General features: G+C 44.0%; 1 protein-coding gene across 1 annotated transcript; it reads right to left on the bottom strand.

Annotated features, from left to right (window-relative positions):
* Window positions 1-4,338: 4,338 nt before the first annotated feature.
* On the bottom strand, window positions 4,339-18,691 carry S1PR3 (sphingosine-1-phosphate receptor 3). The gene is made up of 2 exons (XM_075931872.1): window positions 18,168-18,691; window positions 4,339-8,271 (listed from the first exon to the last, which is right to left on the bottom strand). Exon 2 carries the CDS (start codon window positions 8,128-8,130, stop codon window positions 6,958-6,960), a length of 1,173 nt encoding a protein of 390 aa, XP_075787987.1. The 5' UTR covers window positions 8,131-8,271; window positions 18,168-18,691; the 3' UTR covers window positions 4,339-6,957.
* Between the last annotated feature and the right edge of the window lie 387 nt (window positions 18,692-19,078).

Here is a 19,078-nt window from a genome sequence, read left to right as displayed (position 1 = left end):
TACATTATTAACTAGGTATTTTTCAGTTTGTGCCTGCATAGTCTACATGGGCCAGTAAGAGCACAGAACATGAATGCTCTACAAATCACCCCTTTCTGGCAGGCGTATCCACCAGCATACAAGCAAACACTCACAATAAGCAGTGGGTCGGATTCTTAACCCCCTGATTTTTTCACTCACTAATTTAACTAATTTTTTACTTCATTGGAATCTTTCCTGATGGAGAGCAGAAATAGACAGTGAGATCAGAATCAGGCCCAGCGTGAGCCAGGACCAAATTCTACAGGCCTTACTTCACTGAGGAGGCTGACAGATGTCAGTGAACTTTTCATCTCAGAACAGTAGGTGGAATTTGACTCCAATTATTTTATATATTGGATAAATAAAAAATAAAAATGGCACAAAAGCAAAATAATATGTAATGAATCTGGCCTCACGTACACTGGAGTAACTCCATTTGTTCTAACAGAGTTGCTGATGTACAAGAAATCATGTGAGAACATAAGCAAACCCCATTCATGAGGTTTTTGCCAAATACCATTTTCGCAACACAAATAATTGCTGTTAAATGGCTTGATTCTAAGTCCTGATCTGTATGCAGTTTCCCCCCTCTCGAGTGCAAAAGGAGGGAGATGGTAGATTAGCCAAATCCACAGTAACATTTTATCCCGTCAATAGATTCTATGGAGAGCACTAAAAGTTGGCATTGATGCAGGAGGAAGGCTATTGGTTGAGTATGCTGCAGGGTGGGGAAAGGGCAGCCCCAAATTGGATCACAGGGAGGCTGGACTGATACACATCAACCCAACCTCCTGCTAGTCCTGCAGATTACTTGAGAAAGCTAATAACTTGTACTAGCTTTCTTGTAGAAAAGTAGCTAAGGCCAGAAGCCATGCCATGAAAGAGTGTGGATGGAGAACCATAGCTTAGAGACAGTAGAAGAAGCACTACTGTAGAAGCACTTCTGGTTTTTGGGCAAACAATACTGGCAAATCTCCGAGAAAACTCCATGAGATTTTTTTTAGGCCCTTCTCATGGATTTTATTCGTGGAAAGAGCAGTCCAGGCTCCTAACACAGGCTGAACCTACAGCTCCTGCTGAAGTCAATGGATGAACTTGTGCTCCGATTACATTAGTGTAAATCCCAAGTACATCATTAAATTAAATGGCGCTCTGCCAAGTTTGCAATGGTGGAATTCAGCTCCAAAGGTATGGCCCAATAAGATTTGATCAGCACTTCTTGGGGGTTCATAGCTCTGTGGATTTTCTTATAGCAGATGGAGTTTTGTGCATGTTATTTGTTTTCAATTTCATTATTTCTGCAGACGAAAATAATGCACTTTCAGGCAATGCTGCCCTTCTGATTACAATTGGTTACTGGGAAATATGCCTTTATTGTGCAATAATGTAATTCTGCTTGTGTAGCAAACCCTTGGCACATTTAACTTGATTACTAAGGATCTGCGCTTCTTCCCATTGAAATCAGAAGCCAAAGTCCTTTTGACTGCAACGGGGTCAGAGCCTATCATATCTGGTTGACATTTTGTGTAGGTACAATGCTTTCAAGCATGATTTTTAATAATTTAACTAAGTTTTCTATACAAACACAAATTCTTGTTCCATTTCTTCAAAAGGGACTACTACATAACTTTGGTTCAAGAGTTTGAGATTTTAAAAAAAGTTTTCTAAAATGTTTATGGTACTTAATGATTTAAAAATACTATAGCGCTGTAAGATTGTTGGCAATAAAAACTCTCGTGAAAGCTCTTTTCCTTAGGTGGTTTCTTTTGTAGCCTGGAACAAAAATAAAGGCCCCAGTTCATGAAACAATCTTTGAGAGTGTAGTGTCTATTTCTTTTGTGGCTTTTCTTCTGTGTACAACAAATCAGCTACAGAATGAGGGTTTGATTCTGATCCCATCTAAATGCAACTCTTGGTCCAGTGCAGACCCAACTATTTGGGCTGTATTTTAAGTTGCTCCTTGTTGTTTTGGGTGACAGAATCAAGAAGGGAGATCCTGCACAATACCTGTATTACCATCAACACTGCCAATTCTCTAGCTTTCCTTACCCATAAATCCCTGCTTTTTTTCACTGTCAGATGGACTTCCTATACCCAGCCTCTCCTTTTCACCGTGGATTTGCAGTGGGCAGTGCTCTCAGTGCCCATAAAGAACAAAGCTAGATTTATTAATTTGTGTATGTCTCATATATTATAATATTGGCCATTACATAGGCATGCACAGCCAGGTAGCCAGCTTTAAAATGAGCAGAGTGCAGAGCTGCCAGGAAGTGGGAGTTTGAATGAGGAATTCCCCACATTTCTCTCCATTGGAATCCACTGCCAGCACAAGGGGGAGAGATCAGGGTTGAGTGGTTGCCACGTCAACCCAGAACCATGAGGCCCCAAACAGTTGAATGGCTTACATAGCTTGTAGACTGGGCTAACTCAAATAGCTTCTTAGACTAAAATTGGGCTTTTAAGCTCATGCTTCTGGACATATATGTGGGCTTGGCTACTATAGTAGAACCTCAGAGTTATGAATAGTAGAGTTATGAACTGACCAGTCAATCACACCTCATTTGGGACCAGAAGTATGCAATCAGGCAGAAGAAGAGTCCCCCCTCCCAAAAAAGCAAATAATAGTACAGTTCTGTGTTAAATGTAAATTACAAAAATAAAACAAGGGGAAAGCAACATTTTTTTCTGCATGCAGGGGAGCTAGCAACCTCCACAGGCCCCTGGGCAAGCGGGGCTGGCTCCCAAGCTCCTAGATGTTGCAGAGCCAGTGCAGCCAGACCTCAGTGCTGCCCAGAGCTGGACACCCCCCAGTCTTCAGAGCCACACAGCATGGTGGCAATTAGTAGCTATGGCTACAGCTGGAAACTGGGCCCCTTTGAATCATTAGGCCTGGGATAGTTGCTCCCTTTGCTCTCTCCCATGAGCGGGTCTGTCTGTATAGCAAATGTTTCAAAGCTGTATTAAGTCAATGTTTAGTTATAAACCTTTGTAAGTCTGAAAAAAGCATGGCTTTTTTTCAGCTATTTCAGCGTTACTAACAACCTCCATTCCAAGTTATTTGTAGCTGAGATTCTAGTGTATGTATTTTCAGTCTTATTTCACATCTAAGTACAGAGATCCGTACATAACATCTTTAAACTAGAGACATGGGGTGAGTTCAGCCACAGTCTTTTCCCTAACCCTAATGGGAGTTGAGTTGCTAAATCTTTTCTAATTTACAATAGCTGAGAATGCAGCCTTTGGGCTAGAGCTAAAGACACATGCTATTTAAACAAACCAAACATTTAGAACAGGGGTCTCCAAACTACGGCCCGCGGGCCGAATGCGGCCCGCGAGGCCCTCTCATCCGGCCCGTGGAGACCGTCCCTGGGGCGCCGCCGAACGGGCCCTTCTTGCCGCGGTGGGGGGGCCCTGTCAGGGGTGTGCTGCGTGTACTCACGCCGCGCCGGGGCAGGAGAAGCGGGCCGCTCCGCTGACAAGCGGCCGCGCGGCGGCAAACGGCGCAGGGGGCGGGGGTTAGCACGGGCGGCGTTCCCCCGCCCAGACTGACAGGGCAGCCGGCCAATCGGGGGCAGGATGGGCGGTGGTGGTAACGCCTGCCTGGCGACGTGCGGGGGAACGTGAACCCCCGCAGGAACTTTAAAAAGGTGACCCCTGATTTAAATCGATATTAAATTCTTTCAGATCTCTCCTAAAAGACCAGATCTAGTGCCTAAAATCAGCTTCTACGTGAGGAAAAATGTTAATTTTTAATGCTTCATTTGTCCCTTGCTCCTTTTAAGTATTTTTCCCACTCTCTGGATTTCTTCTCGCTGGCCTGAAGGGTGAGTTTTCCCCAGTGCATTAATGCAGTGCCCCATAGCATGTGCCTGGCATGCTGCTAATTTGTTTTTGGAACAAGTACAGGCCAACAACTTGACGCACTTTCAGCAGTGCAAGGTCTTCATGGCTGAAGCAACAGCTGAGTTCCCCACGTCTGAAATATGTGAAGAACAATTTGAGAACAAACTTGTCCGATGATAATCTCAGGTCACTGTTGATGTTAGGGACAACAAATCTAAAGCCAGAAATGTCTGCTATTTTGGCATCCAGGAAACAATTTCACCATTCACACTAATACAGGTGTTCATGTGTAGTGTATCAATGTGTTATTAAATAATAACTGAATAAAATAATATTAAATAAATAATTAAAAACAACATCCATGTTTTGATTGTTTTTTATTTGGACCTCAAGTGTGTAGTCGGCCCCTGAACTGCTGTTTGATAGTTAATGCGGCCCTCGGGCTGAAAAGTTTGGAGACCCCTGATTTAGAAGAACAGGTAACAGAAGGACTTTAGAAAACATTTGCAATTATACTCATTTCCAGAGAGTTGTCCAAAACTGGAAAGTATAACCACACATCACTCCTAGGAGTAAAGTGGTACACCATGCAACTACAATACAGACAGTTCTGTTTATAATATAAATATGAATACAAATCTTACAGCTTCGATTCAATTCATAGCTACATGTCAGTCTCCTATGTCATGGCACTTGACTTCTTGCCACTCTTTGCCAAGGTTTTCTTTCAAGTGCCTAATAAATTGTAACTCACTGCTTTGGGCAGTTCTACTTTATACAAGTCATTTTCATAGTTATTGGTAACTTCACAGTTGCTGCAAACTCTCCTCTTTCTTCTTGCAGATGTCAGAAGACCACTGCTGACATTTTTACACACAGACTTTTAAACATAAAACCATATATTTTGAAAGGCTATTGCTATATACACTGGGCATGCTCTTTAAACACAACTGCTTTAATTACGATTAAAAAAAACCCATAAGAACCAGTTTTTGTAAATTATGAATTAAGAACAGCTATGATTGTTTGAGGTTTATGTGAGTATACTTTGCTTTGTGACTTCCCTGCCACTGCAAGGCTTCACGCAGTGGTGCACCTCTTCTTTCCCTGTGGCACATAATAGTATGGTCTCCTGTGTGCAGTAATACTTTGATCTAATTTTGGCTGTTGGGTTTAATGTGTGGGTGCTGGTGGGGTGGGGAACTGTGATATACAGGCACTTGGACTAGACGGATGGGTGGTCCCTTCTGGTTTTAAAATCTGATCTGTGTCTCTAATGCTTGGTTTGATTCAATTAGGTTGGGATTTTTCAAATAGATCCAAGGGAGTTAGGTGCTCAACTGCTATTGAAAGTCAATGGCAGCTAATCTGAGCATCTAATTCACATGGGTCTGTCTGAACCCCTGAGCATAAATCAGTCATGCTGCACTGATGTCATGCAAGCTATGCTGATTTAGAGTAGCTGAGGCTCTGGCCCCATATATTTACGATCTTTTAATCACAATGGACCAGACTACCTTGTCTTCAGAGACCTAATTTGGAGGGGATTGAGGGGCGGGAAAAGTCTACAAAGTCCTCAGAGGGGATAGGTTTAGGGTCCTAAAGTTGGGAGTACAACAGTGATAGGCAACTTGCAGCCCATGGGCCACATATGACATTTCAAGGTAAGCCAGTGGTGGGCCGCCGGACAGGTTGTTTATCTTGTACCCACAGGTATGGCTGCCTTCAGCTCCCATTGGCTATAGTTTGCCATTCCTGGCCAATGGGAGTTGTGGGAAGCAGCGGCCAGCTGAATCCCACAGCTCCCATTGGCCAGGAACAGTGAACTGCAGCCAATGGGAGCTGCGGGTAGCCACCTGCAGATGCAAGGAAAACAGCCTGTCTAGGGGTCTGGCAGTGGCTTAACCTGATGAGCCACATGTGGCCTGCAGGCTGCAGATTGCCCATCACTGGTATAGAGGGCAAGGTGAACTCATGGGGATTAATGCCACTCTTAGAGGAACAAACTGTGCTATCCCTTCTCTGGTGCAGCACAACTCCAAATGACCCATTCTGCAATGGCTGGATCTGTCTCTAAAAGACGTTATTACAGCTCCATGCTGTATTGGCTCCTAGATGGAATTCCGGAGGGTCTGCAAGGATTTTGTCATGGTCCATTGTCTTTTTAAAGGAAGCCTGCTTTAACTGTATGAGCATGTCAATTTGTATAGACTTTCACAGATTTGTCATACCATTTGCAATACATTTAAAAAAGTAAAATATATTCATTGAAAAAGTACCTATATTTTATATATGTGTGAATTCTTAGATCATTTTTAACTACCTTGAATATTAAACATTTATATTCACATTGTGAGTGGTTATTTGCCATAGTTTGCTTAAAATAACTGAAAAATGTGGTCACAGCCATAGTTATCACGGTATTACTATGTAAACATGAGCGATTTGTGGTTATTGATTGCAAGAAAAAAGACTTAGCATTTTTAGCTACACAGTTCAGGATTACTACGTCATATATTTTCAAACATACTATTTGAAACATCTACATACTTGTATAAACTGTATTATTGCATTATATATTGTAATACTATATGTTGCATGATGCAAACTTCTGCCATACAATTATGATTTAATAAAGAAATGTACAAATATACAATTATTTATACAACATACATGTAAGGCCATTAACATAACAGCAAGATATGTATAGAGCAATATAATGCACTTTGTATACTGTAAGTAATCTATCTCCCAATTAAACAGGATAGTGGGATAAATATAATAGTTGACATTTCTTGTAGGTGACACAGATGTACTGTAAGATCAGACTTTACCAAATACACTGATTCCATAAATGTCATCATGACACACAAGGATTTGTGCAGATGGCTGAGTAGTAGAAAAAGCTTTCCTGAGCCGGATCTTTTACAGCATTAAAATCCAAACCAAGTCATGTGATAAATAGGTTCTCAGTTAAATAAGTGGTTAGTATTTTCCCCCTATGATTTAAGTTATGATTTAAGTGCATGAAAACTGAAAGTTTGTAATTGAATCCTAAAAAGCCATAGATGAGTTCTTGACTTACGGAGTCCTTCATTTGCACAAGTTTCCGTTCTGAAATGATGATTTATTCTTTTCAATTATACTTGAGGGAGCACTAATCTGAAGGAAATCATCCTTTGGTTTCTGTGTATTGCTGCTGCTAGACTTACTTCGGCTTTGGTCTGGAGTGGGCTGAATAGGCAAAGATCTAGACACATTGGTCTTCATTAGACAGCCACAAACAAGGCGAAAGAAAGCCCGACGCATTTCCTTACTGGCTAAAGTGTAGATGATAGGATTCATTGCAGAATTGAGGACAGCCAACGCAATGAACCAGTCAGCCTTGAATAAAATGGCACACTCATTTACTCTGCAAGCTACATCTATAAGCAACAGAATAAACAATGGAGACCAACAGGCAATGAAAACACCAACTACAATAACAACTGTCCTAAGCAGTGCCATAGATCTCTCTGAGTTATTGTGATTAGTGACGTTACGGCTACTGGATTTTACCAGTATGTAAATACGTGCATAAAGGATGACAATTGCCACCAAAATGGCTATGAAGATACTTATGCAAAATGCAACATATTTCTTGGAATAAAGAGGCAAAATTGTTGAGCAGTCTGGTAAATTGTTGATACAGTTCCAGCCAAGGATTGGCAAGGCACCCAAGGAAACTGAGATAAGCCAACATGTTCCAATAAGAAGGAAGACTCTGTACTTTTTATTTGCATCATAAGGCCGCATTTTAATCATAGTTAAATGTCTCTCAATAGCTATGGCTAATAAGCTTAATGTAGAAGCTCCCAAGGCAACAAACATACTGCCTTCCCTAATAAACCAGATTGTGTAGGAGAGGCTCAGAGTTCTTTTTCCAGACATAAGAATGTTTATTTTGTAAACAATTCCAGCTAACAGATCACAGAGAGCTAGATTGCCAATAAAAAAGTACATACGGTTGTGAAATTTGTTATTTTTCCATATGGCAATCAATACCATCAAATTTTCCAGGACTATGAAACTACATATGATCAGAAACGAAACAGTTGTTATCCCGATGCGATCAGTTGCCTTTTCTCTTAGAATAAGTTTTCCTGTATAATTATAATGTAGCACGATTAGAGAGTCAGACTCTTCATTTCCTTGAGGGGTGAACGTGGCAGCAAATGGCATAGTAACTGTTGCCATAATTAGTTTGTTTTGTTTTTTAAAAATCATGAAAATTTAATTCCAATATCTTTCCATAAGAGGGAGCTCAAGTCACAGTCCCTAAAGCACTTCTTGGAATTGTCTGGGGATGCCCAAGGTTTCAGTTGCTGTTGCATGTCAATCTCCAGCAATGGCAGTGACGCTAAGAACCTGGGGGAGAACAAAAATCAAGAGAGTCAATATCACTATCTTATGTAAAGCAAATTATATGTACATGCACTGTAATAATATATACCAAATTTGTAAGAACTTATGGGGATATGTACACCATGGACTGGCGTTACAGCCGGTTTGATAATTTGGTATCTGAAAGCCAACCATCTACTAACTAAAACTTTAGTCATGTTACTTTGCATGGGGGATTTGACCCTCAAACTAAACATTAAGTTCACACCACAACTGCTAAGTGCCAGAAGGCTGCTTGTTAACCTTGTGACCTCCATGAATATGGAATGAAAGTGGAACAACTGCTACAGCACAGGATGATGCAACACCAGGCCCACCCCAAGGAGACCACCTGTTAGTCCTGCAACTGGACATTCAATTCAGAGACAGCTACTCAAGTCCCATTTCAGGAAGCTGAAAAAGGACTTGAACCCACTTAACCCAGACCCACACAAAGGGATTTAGCAATTTAGACCTTGCCTTATTGCTATTTAATAACAATGGCATAGCCTCAAGATGCTTCAAGGGGCACCCCACCTTAGCATAGCCCTATGTCACTCACTGGGGCTCACACATGAGAGAATGCAGAGTCCTATTCAAATCTCTTCTCCTCAGACAGGGAAAAGGAAACTGAACCAGCATCTACCCCTTCAGAAACCAACCTCTGCTTGCAATCCCTGGCCAGGAACCACGTAGGTGACAAAATCATTTTTCATGAGGAACCTTTTAATGCCCCACCAAAAACGTGAGGCAAGCGGGTAAAGGAGGCTGAGGCCTACATGTAACGTTTAGCCCAATGGTTAAGGGTCCTTACCTGTGACTGTAGGGAAGGGGGGGCCCAGTTCCCATTTCAGCATGGGGAAGCCATTACAAAGGTGGGATATGCTAGAGCTCTATAAACCATGAATAAGAAAGGTGTTATTCACCCCTTCACATAATACAAAAGCCAGGGTGATCCAAGGACATGAATAGGCAGCAGTTTTAAACCGGACCAAAAAAGGTGCATGGTTTTAATCCAGACCCGAAAAAGATGTGTGGGAAAAGGGATCTACAACAACCCATATACATGCCTGGTTCATGCAGCTAGCTATAGTGATGGAGGCTGGGGACTCCTTGAACTTGGCTGTTGAACCTGAGACATTTTAGTTAAATATTGTTTTGGTAGCAGCCACTCTGCATTCCAGTGATTAGACTGCCTTCCTTGCTTCATAGTGCTATGGGTTTGAATTTTCCCTCTGCCTACCTTAAGAAGGACTTTGTAGGGGTTTCAAACATGGTTCTGCAGCATGTACCCTGGGCAATGTAGTGCTTGCTTTCTTCTTGTCTGTAGAAGCTGTTTAATTAAATGTTCATTGGGCCAGGAGCTGCTTCTTATTTCCTATGTAGCCCATAGGTTTGGCTATGGGCTTAGATTATAGCTGGTGGATTTGGGTCTGCCTTGCTGCCGGTGTCTGCCCCTGTTCTATAATAACCCTGAGTTTGCTGCTCTTTTGTCTATTGAAGCTGCTCTGCTTGAGTTAAATGTGCTTTGGGCCAAGCTCACAGCTACCCTCACTCTCTAGTCCAGTTGTTTAAAAAAGACACCAGGAGACCAGAGGCATTTCATATACATTGTGAACAGCGACTGGTGGGCATTTTGGACGGTTTGATTTTTATCAGTAACTAGGGATGTAAGTGACTAGTTGAGTCACTACTCAACTACTTGCTCTCGCTCCTCCCTCCCCCCACTGCCACTGTATCAGAGGCAGCAATGGGGGAAGAGCAGGAGTCCGTGCTGGGGGGAACCGGCTTAGAAGCACCATCGTTGCAGGGCGGCAGGGGAAGCAGTGGTGCTGCAGGAGACAGTCCCAGACACTGCACCTCTGTTTTTTAAATGTAGTAAGAGCTGCCAGGCTCTTATTACATTTAAAAAGCAGAGGCACAGCAGGAGACCCAGCACGAGCAGAGAATCAGCTGTCCTGGCTGTACCAGATCAGTAATTGGTTGTACCAGATCAGTAATAACTTTGTGGAGCTTCTATGGCCTGAAGTAAAGCCATACAATGTGGCTATGGACATTCGGCACCATGGACTCATGCTGCCAAGCATAGTGCTGTTATAAAAGTACCCTGAGGTACGCTGAATTATTCATAGAACTTTCAAGCAAGCCTGAGTTGTTTTAAGGCTTTCCATGAGACCCACGTAAAATCCCCTGTTTCTGGACAGTTTCAAACTTTCATCTGTTTTACATGAAATGTAAGGTAAAATGCGTGTGCATGTGTGTATGCCTGTTTGTGCGTGCACACTCCTTTCCATACTAAACAAGTATTGGCTCTAGTTCTGGCCTGTTTTGAAGGCTCTTATACTATGGGATCATAGCTTACAGAAACGCCACGAGTGCTCCTCTATGTCTGCTTATACAACATTTCACCTTATTTATATAAGCTGAAAAATCTCTCCTTAAATAGATACTGTGATGTTGGCAGACTAGTTGCCAGCTCATGCCAAGGTCTCCATGTCTCAGGGAGAGATTGACAGACACGTAACTGGATCCTGTCTGGCTCATTTATGGGTTAATATTGATAAAATAGCTTGGGTGGCGGATATTGTGGGCACGGGGAGGCTGGGTATCCCCAAACAATCTATTGTTGCCCCTTCCCCTGTCCAGTGTACTTCCTACAAGGCATCAGGTCTGGAGCCTTGGAGTTATGGGGGCAGTGACCACACCACTCAGGAGCTGCAGGTACTGAAGCTGTGGCACACAAGGGCTGGGGCCTTGCCCCACTGCCTCTAGTTGAGCACTGCTAGGATTGTGGGCCATAGTGGGCGTGCTTTGGTCTCCTGCAGGGGTGAGGGGAGTAGAACGGGGGGTGGGGTGGGGGAAAGGGGTACACAGGGAGGGGCCACGGGCTAGTAAAGACTTATTTTTTATGGCATACAACTACTGCAAAAGAATTTCATGACTATGGGAAAATAATATGTGATAGTATAAGTATAGTGATGCTTCAGCCCTATGATTTTGCAGGAACAGTTAGAACTTAATTAAATACTGAATGGTCAGCCTCGTATCAGCTCTTAGTTATTAGGATTAGGCGACTGTAGAAAATACATTCACGGATCAATAAACACTATTACAACTTGGGCCTGATCCTTTCCCCACTGATGATGGAGGCAAAACTCTCACTGATGTCCCTGGAATAGACTGGCCCATTAGGTTGCAAAACAATCTTTCTGAGCCCTATAAATGTGAACCTTTTAAACAAAATGTAATCTAAGCACAAGTTGAGAATCACTGTACTTAATTTACAGTCTGCACACTGTATTGCATAAAACTTTTTGGGTGTTTTCTCCTTCACTATAAAGGGGATTTCACATTGCCAACATTCACTGTAAGTGCATTCCCATTAGAATGCATTCCTATGTGTGACCGTAGACTAAATCAGCTAACCATAGATAGATAGCACAAGGATGTTCATCACTGGTCACTTATTAGTTGATGCATATGTATGATATAATGGAAATGTATTTTACAGTATAATAGGTAACAAAATAAATATTTCAGTAGTAACTATTTTGTGAGTAGATCCCTCATTTTGTCATGTAGAACAGCGGCGCCCAACCATGGATCCGCAGACTGGTGCCGAGCCATGAACCGCTGGTTGCTAGGCGGTAGCAGCTTGGGCTAGGGTATGCTCCCCAGTACCTCTCCTCCCACTGTGTCTGTTGGGAGAGGTGTGTCCTGCCCCACCTCTCAGCCAACCAGAGTTGGGCAGGGGTGGTGTCTCCTCCCGGACACAGAAAAGCGGTTTGCTGTGCAGCAGGAGAGCTGTGCGGAGCCTGACACAGCATCCTTAGAGAAGCCACAACCCAGGTAGCAGCGCACAGCTGGCAGCTGAGAGGCAGTACAGGGCTAGGTGAAGGGGTCAGGGCTAGTGCTGGGGGGCTCTGGAGATGGTGGGTTTCTAAGAAGTAGGGGGCTGGCACTGGGGGGCTCTGGGAGCAAATACTGGGAGGCTTAGGGTGGGGCTAGTACTGGGGAGCCCGAAGGGATTGGGGGGCTTTAAGAGGTGGAGGGCTGACATTGGGGGGCACTGGAGTGTCCGAGGTGGGGAGCTGTCACTGGAGGGCTCAGGGGGCGGGGCTAATATTGGGGGATGGCACTAGGGGATGGCTCAGGGGGGATTGGGTGCAGTGAGGCTCTGGAAACAGGAGGCTGTCACTGGGGGGGGGGAGGGCCTGATGGTTGGGGGCTGTAAGGGGCAGGGAGTTGGCACTGAGGTGTTTGGGATGGGGGGCTGGCACTGGGGGACTCTGAGGGTGGAAGGTTGGCATTTGGAGGAGGTTGGGTGCAGGGGACTCTGGGTCAGTGGCTGATGCTGGGGAGTAGTGGAAGAGTGGGGGGCTCTAACGGTTTCAGGGGGCTGAGATGTACCCCAGACTCGCCATGAACAGCTGGCTTCAGCTGCGGTAGTCGTCAGCCACGTGGAAACTGCCAGAGCTGAAGCCAGTTGTTTGTGGTGACTCGGGGAGCTGGAGCTTTTGGTGGACAGATAACATTCTATCTGCATATTTACATAGTCATTATTTGCAAAATAAATATTCAAATATGGAGATAAAATGTTGCCAGTCCACCAAAAGTTTGTGAATGGGTTTGCTGGTATAAAAAAAGTTGAGAACCACTGGTGAAGAAGGACAAGTATGTTGCTTTCTGTCCTCTGTGTAATTAATAACGTGTTTAAGTTTATAAACCAGTACAGTTCCATTAAAGTCAATGTAGATGCTCTAATTTACACCACCTGAGGACATGGATTATATATTTAATTAACAGAAAACACATAGGATATCTTCCATTATTCTTAACAATCTCCCTTGTTAAAATGATGAACATAGGCAATATCACAATCAAAGTAAATCTCTGTTTGCTTTGGACAGTTATTGGATAATGAACAATAGTGTTGCCGGCTGAATGATGGATTTCATCAATGTGATCTAAAGAAAGCAATATTACCTGTTAGGACCTATAGAAAATGAATCTCAATGATGAACCTTTTCAATGTTTATATTAATAATAATGCAAACAATAATTTAAGAAAATGCTTGAAAGTTAAAATTTTATCTGAAAGTGACATTTTAAAGTGACATTTTTAATGTTTTGGATCATATTATGCTATTGATTTTTAAGCCAAACTTCCAGGCTTTCTGTTTAAAAATCAATGACATAATATTGGCCTGTTCATTTTTTTCAACAGCTGGTTAAAATAGCTGAATGTTACTATAAGAAGATATTGTCACCCAGAACATTTTACAGGACTTCTTTGTCAACACAGAATTACAGCTGTAGATATTCTACAAAATGTCTTAATGCCAGTTACATATAAATGGTCACTGCTTACAAACTATCGGCCTGATCCTGATATCTTTAAAAAAGAGAACTTTCCTCTTAAGTTTGTGTCAGTTTTTTTTTTTTTGGTTAAATGGGTCTCAATAAAAAAACAGACAAAGAGCCAGGATTCACTGGCATGTTCAAACTGCTTTGTGCTGCAATGGAACCATGAACAAAGGTGGGAGTGAAACAGAAAATCTGGACCAAAGAGTTTGAAAGGTATTTGATTACAAATACCTTCCTGACACAGTTGTTCAGGTTTCATGTCCTCAGTACCTACAGTACCAAATCCTATTTCTCCTGTTGTCCATAGAATTTTCCAAGTAAAATAGGGTAGATTAGATCAAGTTGTAACGTGACAAAGAAACAGAACCTTCCTATTCTCATGTCCTCTAAATAAAATAAAAGCCATGTAAGTTTTCTTCACACATCATAAATTAAAGAAATAAAAAATCACAAACCCCTAATTTATTCTCCTTTAAATTGGCCAAAGTATAGCAGCCTCATTGCTGCTCCAGTTCACTCAGAAATAGTTTCCCAGAACCCACTAAGTTGCTGTGGGATTACAAAACAAAGCAGCACCACTAATGTGCTCTTGATGCACAAGAACGGAGGGACTAGTATAGAATCAGGAATGTGGCTAAGCTAGCTGGTGATTTTCCAACCACAGGGAAATGCCTACCTGCCCAATTAATACCCGTTGTGGTCCCACTATGCTGCTGGAGTGGGTCATAGGGTTGTATGGAAGCCAAGGACTTGCCTCTTAATATTGTTGGCTTCCGTCTTGCACCAGTGAAATCAGTGCAGCAGGAGCTGCTCCATTACACATAATTAATGTATAGAGTCTATACTGCAAAGCTCTAAGCAACTCCTGTAAGACTCCCATTGGGAACTGAGGGCTCTCAGCATCGCACAGTAAACACTCGGCAATTTGCAGTAATAAGGTTGAAGAAATAGCAACCTAGGAGTTGGAACAACAATGGGACAACTTTGCTCTCAGTTATACTCAGCCTGAAGGGCAAAGAAATTTGATGAGTATAAAGGAGAAAAGAGCTTTGGCTCGTTGCTTCTATGTTCTACCACTTACTTTTGTCTAAACAAGGATATATTATACCACACTGTCACATTACCAACTGAATTGTATCTCTCTAGCCAGTTCACCATTGGAACTGACCTTTTTATGCATTTAAGTAGCAACAAAAACTCTTGAATAAAAGGGAGAGACACTCCACACATTCAAGGTCTCTGTCCTTCCCCATATGTAGCCTAGTCATTTACTTTAGCCACAAATGATAAATGTAAGAAAGGAGAAGGAAAATAAAAATAAAAATGTACAATGCCAACATTTCTTCTGTTTTATTTATTTTTAAACCTTTTCCACGTGATGAGTAAATGTGTGTAATTTGTCAGGCATGCCTTGGTGGTGTTAGATTTAAGACCAGAAAAAGCTTTCTGAGAACATAGGTGAATTTTAATATACAGTCCCAGTTTGAAATTGAATAGCTCTAGCTGCAAATGGGGTTTAGACAAAAAACAAAACAAAAAAATCAGCGGCAGAACAATATTTCTAGGAAAACACACAAAGAAAGAAAAATTTAACCATTTTAAAAACAAATGTGCTGGCAGTGGTATGGCTTAAGCCAAAACTTTTCATAAATAGTTATTTTTCTTGGCTTCTAGCTTTTAGACAACAGAAGTTTGCATTAGTAATTCTTCTAAGTAGAAAGCATGCAAATCTTATTCATGAGCTCTTGAGTGCTTTGAATCTTGGTTTAAAGAATACTGCAGGAAGTTATCTTTACTCTTCTCCTCACTCTCTCTAGCTGCCCTCCCTCCCAGAAAAGCATCCACTGTTCTGTTTCCTGATTCTGAAAGGTTACAGTGACCTTAACTTTCACTTTGGGTCAAAGATCTTTTTTTTCCTAAACATAGAACTGGAGGTATGCAGAGAGCGTGTCAGCACCAATACTATTGCATGACTATTCTAAACAGGAACTAATTTTCTAATCCAAGACAGCTCCCATGACTATACCTGTATAACCAATTTCCTGAAAATTCAACCAGTCCGACATTGAGCCTTTACTTTAAATAATTTCTCTTCCAGTATATTTCCAAGTAATGTGGCAACAAATCAAAAAAGCAGCAAGTAGCAACAACATGTACTTTTACAGGTTAACTAATATAAGGAAACTTTAGAAATTATATTAAGTACGATATTGGACAGAGAACTGGTTATAAAAGCTGACAATTTTTAACTTGAACAGTCTTTAAATAAAGAAAATGGGAGCCATATAACTCTAAAGGCCTCAAAGACTGACCACATAAGAGTGACAAATAAAAATTGAGTGTTGTGGAATAAAATATGACAGGTACTAAAATTTTGCAAGGAAAAAATGAAATAACTTTTAATTCAATTACCAGATAAAAGCAGCATTCACAACATATGGTTTTGCCTAGGTCAATATAACAACCACCTGTAGGGGGAGATCTAAATTTGTAATTGAGTCCAGTAATTATCTCTCTCCTAGGGAATTTTGATATTTTCACTTTCAAGGAACTTGATCACCAACTTTGATACATCAGCGGTACTCCTGAAACTATTCACTGAAGTGCCCTACCCCACAGCCCACCTCAATCATGATCTCAGAACAATGGAGGAAAGGCTGCTGGTTGGGACTTGTCTACTTCCGCATATTCCTCCAAGTGAAATTAATCAATATGAAAATGGAAGAATAGGGACTACGACATCTTATAACTGGAAACTATTTTAGACCGATTTGCATGTAAACTTTTCAACCAAAGTCAGAGGACTAGTACTGCTGCCAGTCGATCACTCTTGCTAATGGCCAAACTAGCAGATGCTACGCACACAGCCCTTTCCTCGGAAAGCACATCGCAGCTACCAGACAAATGCACGAGAGGACACAAAGGAAAAATCTGAGCCCACAAACAGCAAAGCTGCCGGGGTGTCCTTCTAACAATACACTCAGCGCGGAAAGTTCTTCAGTCCCCACTGGGCTTCAGGTTGAGGACAAAGTGTCTTCAGCCAGACCGCTCTGCCACTGCACCGCTCGCTGCAGCTGGGCCACTTGTACTTGATCATAGAATCATAGAATAATAGGACTGGAAGGGACCTCGAGAGGTCATCGAGTCCAGTCCCCCGCCCTCAAGGCAGGATCAAGCTCCGTCTACACCATCCCTGACAGATGTCTATCTAACCTGTTCTTAAATATCTCCAGAGAGGGAGATTCCACCACCTCCCTTGGCAATTTATTCCAATATTTGACCACCCTGACAGTTAGGAATTTTTTCCTAATGTCCAATCTAAACCTCCCCTGCTGCACTTTAAGCCCATTACTCCTTGTCCTGTCCTCAGAAACCAAGAGGAACAAATTTTCTCCTTCCTCCTTGTGACACCCTTTTAGATATTTGAAAACCGCTATCATGTCCCCCCTTAATCTTCTTTTTTCCAAACTAAACAAGCCCGATGGACCGAACTTTTGTTATTCACCGGTGCTTAAAAACCCTCTTCAGGAAGGGCAGGCGAGTGGAAGTCTGAGCGCTGCGTTGAAGGCAGAAGCGCTCTCCTGCCGGCAAAGGGGGACCCCCTCAGAGGGGAGGGAAGAATTTTGTCCCCCACCAACAGCGTTCCCATAGGCTGACTTCGACACAACCCTGTCGCTAAGTCAGGCAGCGCATTTGTCAGGGGGGGGGGGGAGAAGGGGCAGCACCTGTGAAGGACCGAAAGGTGCCAGTGTAGACAAAGGGGTGGCTCTGCTTTCTGCGCCCACCGCTCACATTAGCGCGCTCCGCTTTTTAAGCCGGGAGCCCCCCCGGCCCCCCTCCCCCCCCCCACAGGGACGCGGGGCTACCAAGGACTATGAGGGGTGACTGCAAAGCGACAGGGCTGGCACTTGGGTCGCGCTCACTCCCCTGCATCCACCCGAGCGGGGCTTCTGCTGGAAGCCGCCAGAGGCTGGGGAAACCAGCGGCCCGGTGTAGTTAGTGTTTTGCTCGCTACACCGGCCCCTCGTTGGCAAGGAGAAGTGAGACCGGTCAGCAAACGCCTGGCTCCAGGGAAAGCCGAGGAGAACTCCCCGACCGGCCCCGACTGCCGCCCGCGCCCCGCAAGGGGCAGACTGGACGGACCCCAAAGCGGGGCTGGAGGCCAGGCAGGGCGCACGCCGGTGTAGTGAGCAAAACAGTAACTTCTCCGAATTTGCTACTTTGGGTGCACTGGAGCAGTTATAACGAATGTCATGTTTGTTTGACAGAAACTGTGACCGTCACAAAAACGGAGCGGTTTCACTTTTTGCCTGTACACCGGATACCAGCGCAGCCCAGTCACCTCACGGCCAGCCGAGAGCCGGGCAATGACAGGCGCGCGGTGCGAGCCCTGCTTCCGCTGGGCCAGACACCGCCGGGCGAGCAGCCCCTGCGCGCCGAGCCGGTTCCTTAAGGCGAGTTTCCTGCAGCTCGCAGTTGCCCCCGCCCCTGCCCCAGGCTTTGCTTGTACTCACGTTCTGCACCCAGGCTACTGCCTGCACCGCCCCCAGCTCGCCTCGGCTGCTCCGGGGCCGGGGGGGAAGCATCCTGGCGAAGGTGGGGTGTATGGGAAGGGGTCCTCTGGCGCGCCTGCCCTGTGCTGGGCTCAGCCCAATGTCCCCGAAGCCGCGTCTTTCCGGCTCCCCTCTCTCTCCCCCCCCCCCCAGCTTTCTCCTCGCTCCGACTCTGCTCCGGACCAAGCAGGCACCAGCCCGCAACCGCGCCCAGGCAGGCGGAACCGCCCCCAGCCGCCCGGTGCGACTCCCCTGTAGCGAGCAGCGCTCTGCGGTGTCCGAGGGATGCTCAGCAAACTTCTCGGGCTGCCTGGGAGGAGCCGGCGCGCACTCCCCCGCTTTTGCAGCGCCTCCCTTCTGTATCGCCCTCCCATTCCTAGCTCTCCGGGCCTTCCGCTCCCCCTTGGCCCGCTCACACTCTCTTCGCCCCCCTCCTTCTAGTCCCATGCTACCTCTTGCGTCTTGCCATTAGTCTAGTCCCCATCCTCCTTGCTTGCCTCTCCTGCTTCCCATTCCAGCTAGTCCCTCCTCTTTGTACCAGCCCTTCATTGCCGGCTCCTTTCCCCCTGACTTTTTCTTTCTAGGGTGATCTTTTTATTCTCACTTCCTCTGCCCTCATTCCCTTCTTTCTTCTCAATGTTTCTCCCCCTCCCCTTCTTTCCTTCCTCTCCCTGCACCTTCTTTCTAAATTTTACTGCTGTCACTCCCATCCCTGACATAGGGTATCTCTACACTGCACCATTATTTCAAGATAACTAGCATTATTTCAAAATAACAATGCAAGCATCTACACAGCCATTCTGTTATTTTGAAATAATTATGAAATAACAGACAGCTTATTCCGACTTCTGTAAATCCCACTCCATGAGGAC

This window comes from Pelodiscus sinensis, chromosome 6, assembly GCF_049634645.1.
Source record: "Pelodiscus sinensis isolate JC-2024 chromosome 6, ASM4963464v1, whole genome shotgun sequence".
Lineage (NCBI taxonomy): Eukaryota > Metazoa > Chordata > Testudines > Trionychidae > Pelodiscus > Pelodiscus sinensis.
The sequence above is the reverse complement of the archived record's forward strand: the minus strand, read 5'-3'. Positions and strand labels throughout refer to the sequence as shown.

Excerpts from the sequence above, each read along its gene's own strand:
- S1PR3 (XM_075931872.1), bottom strand. The coding sequence starts at position 8,130 with ATGATTTTTAAAAAACAAAACAAACTAATTATGGCAACAGTTACTATG.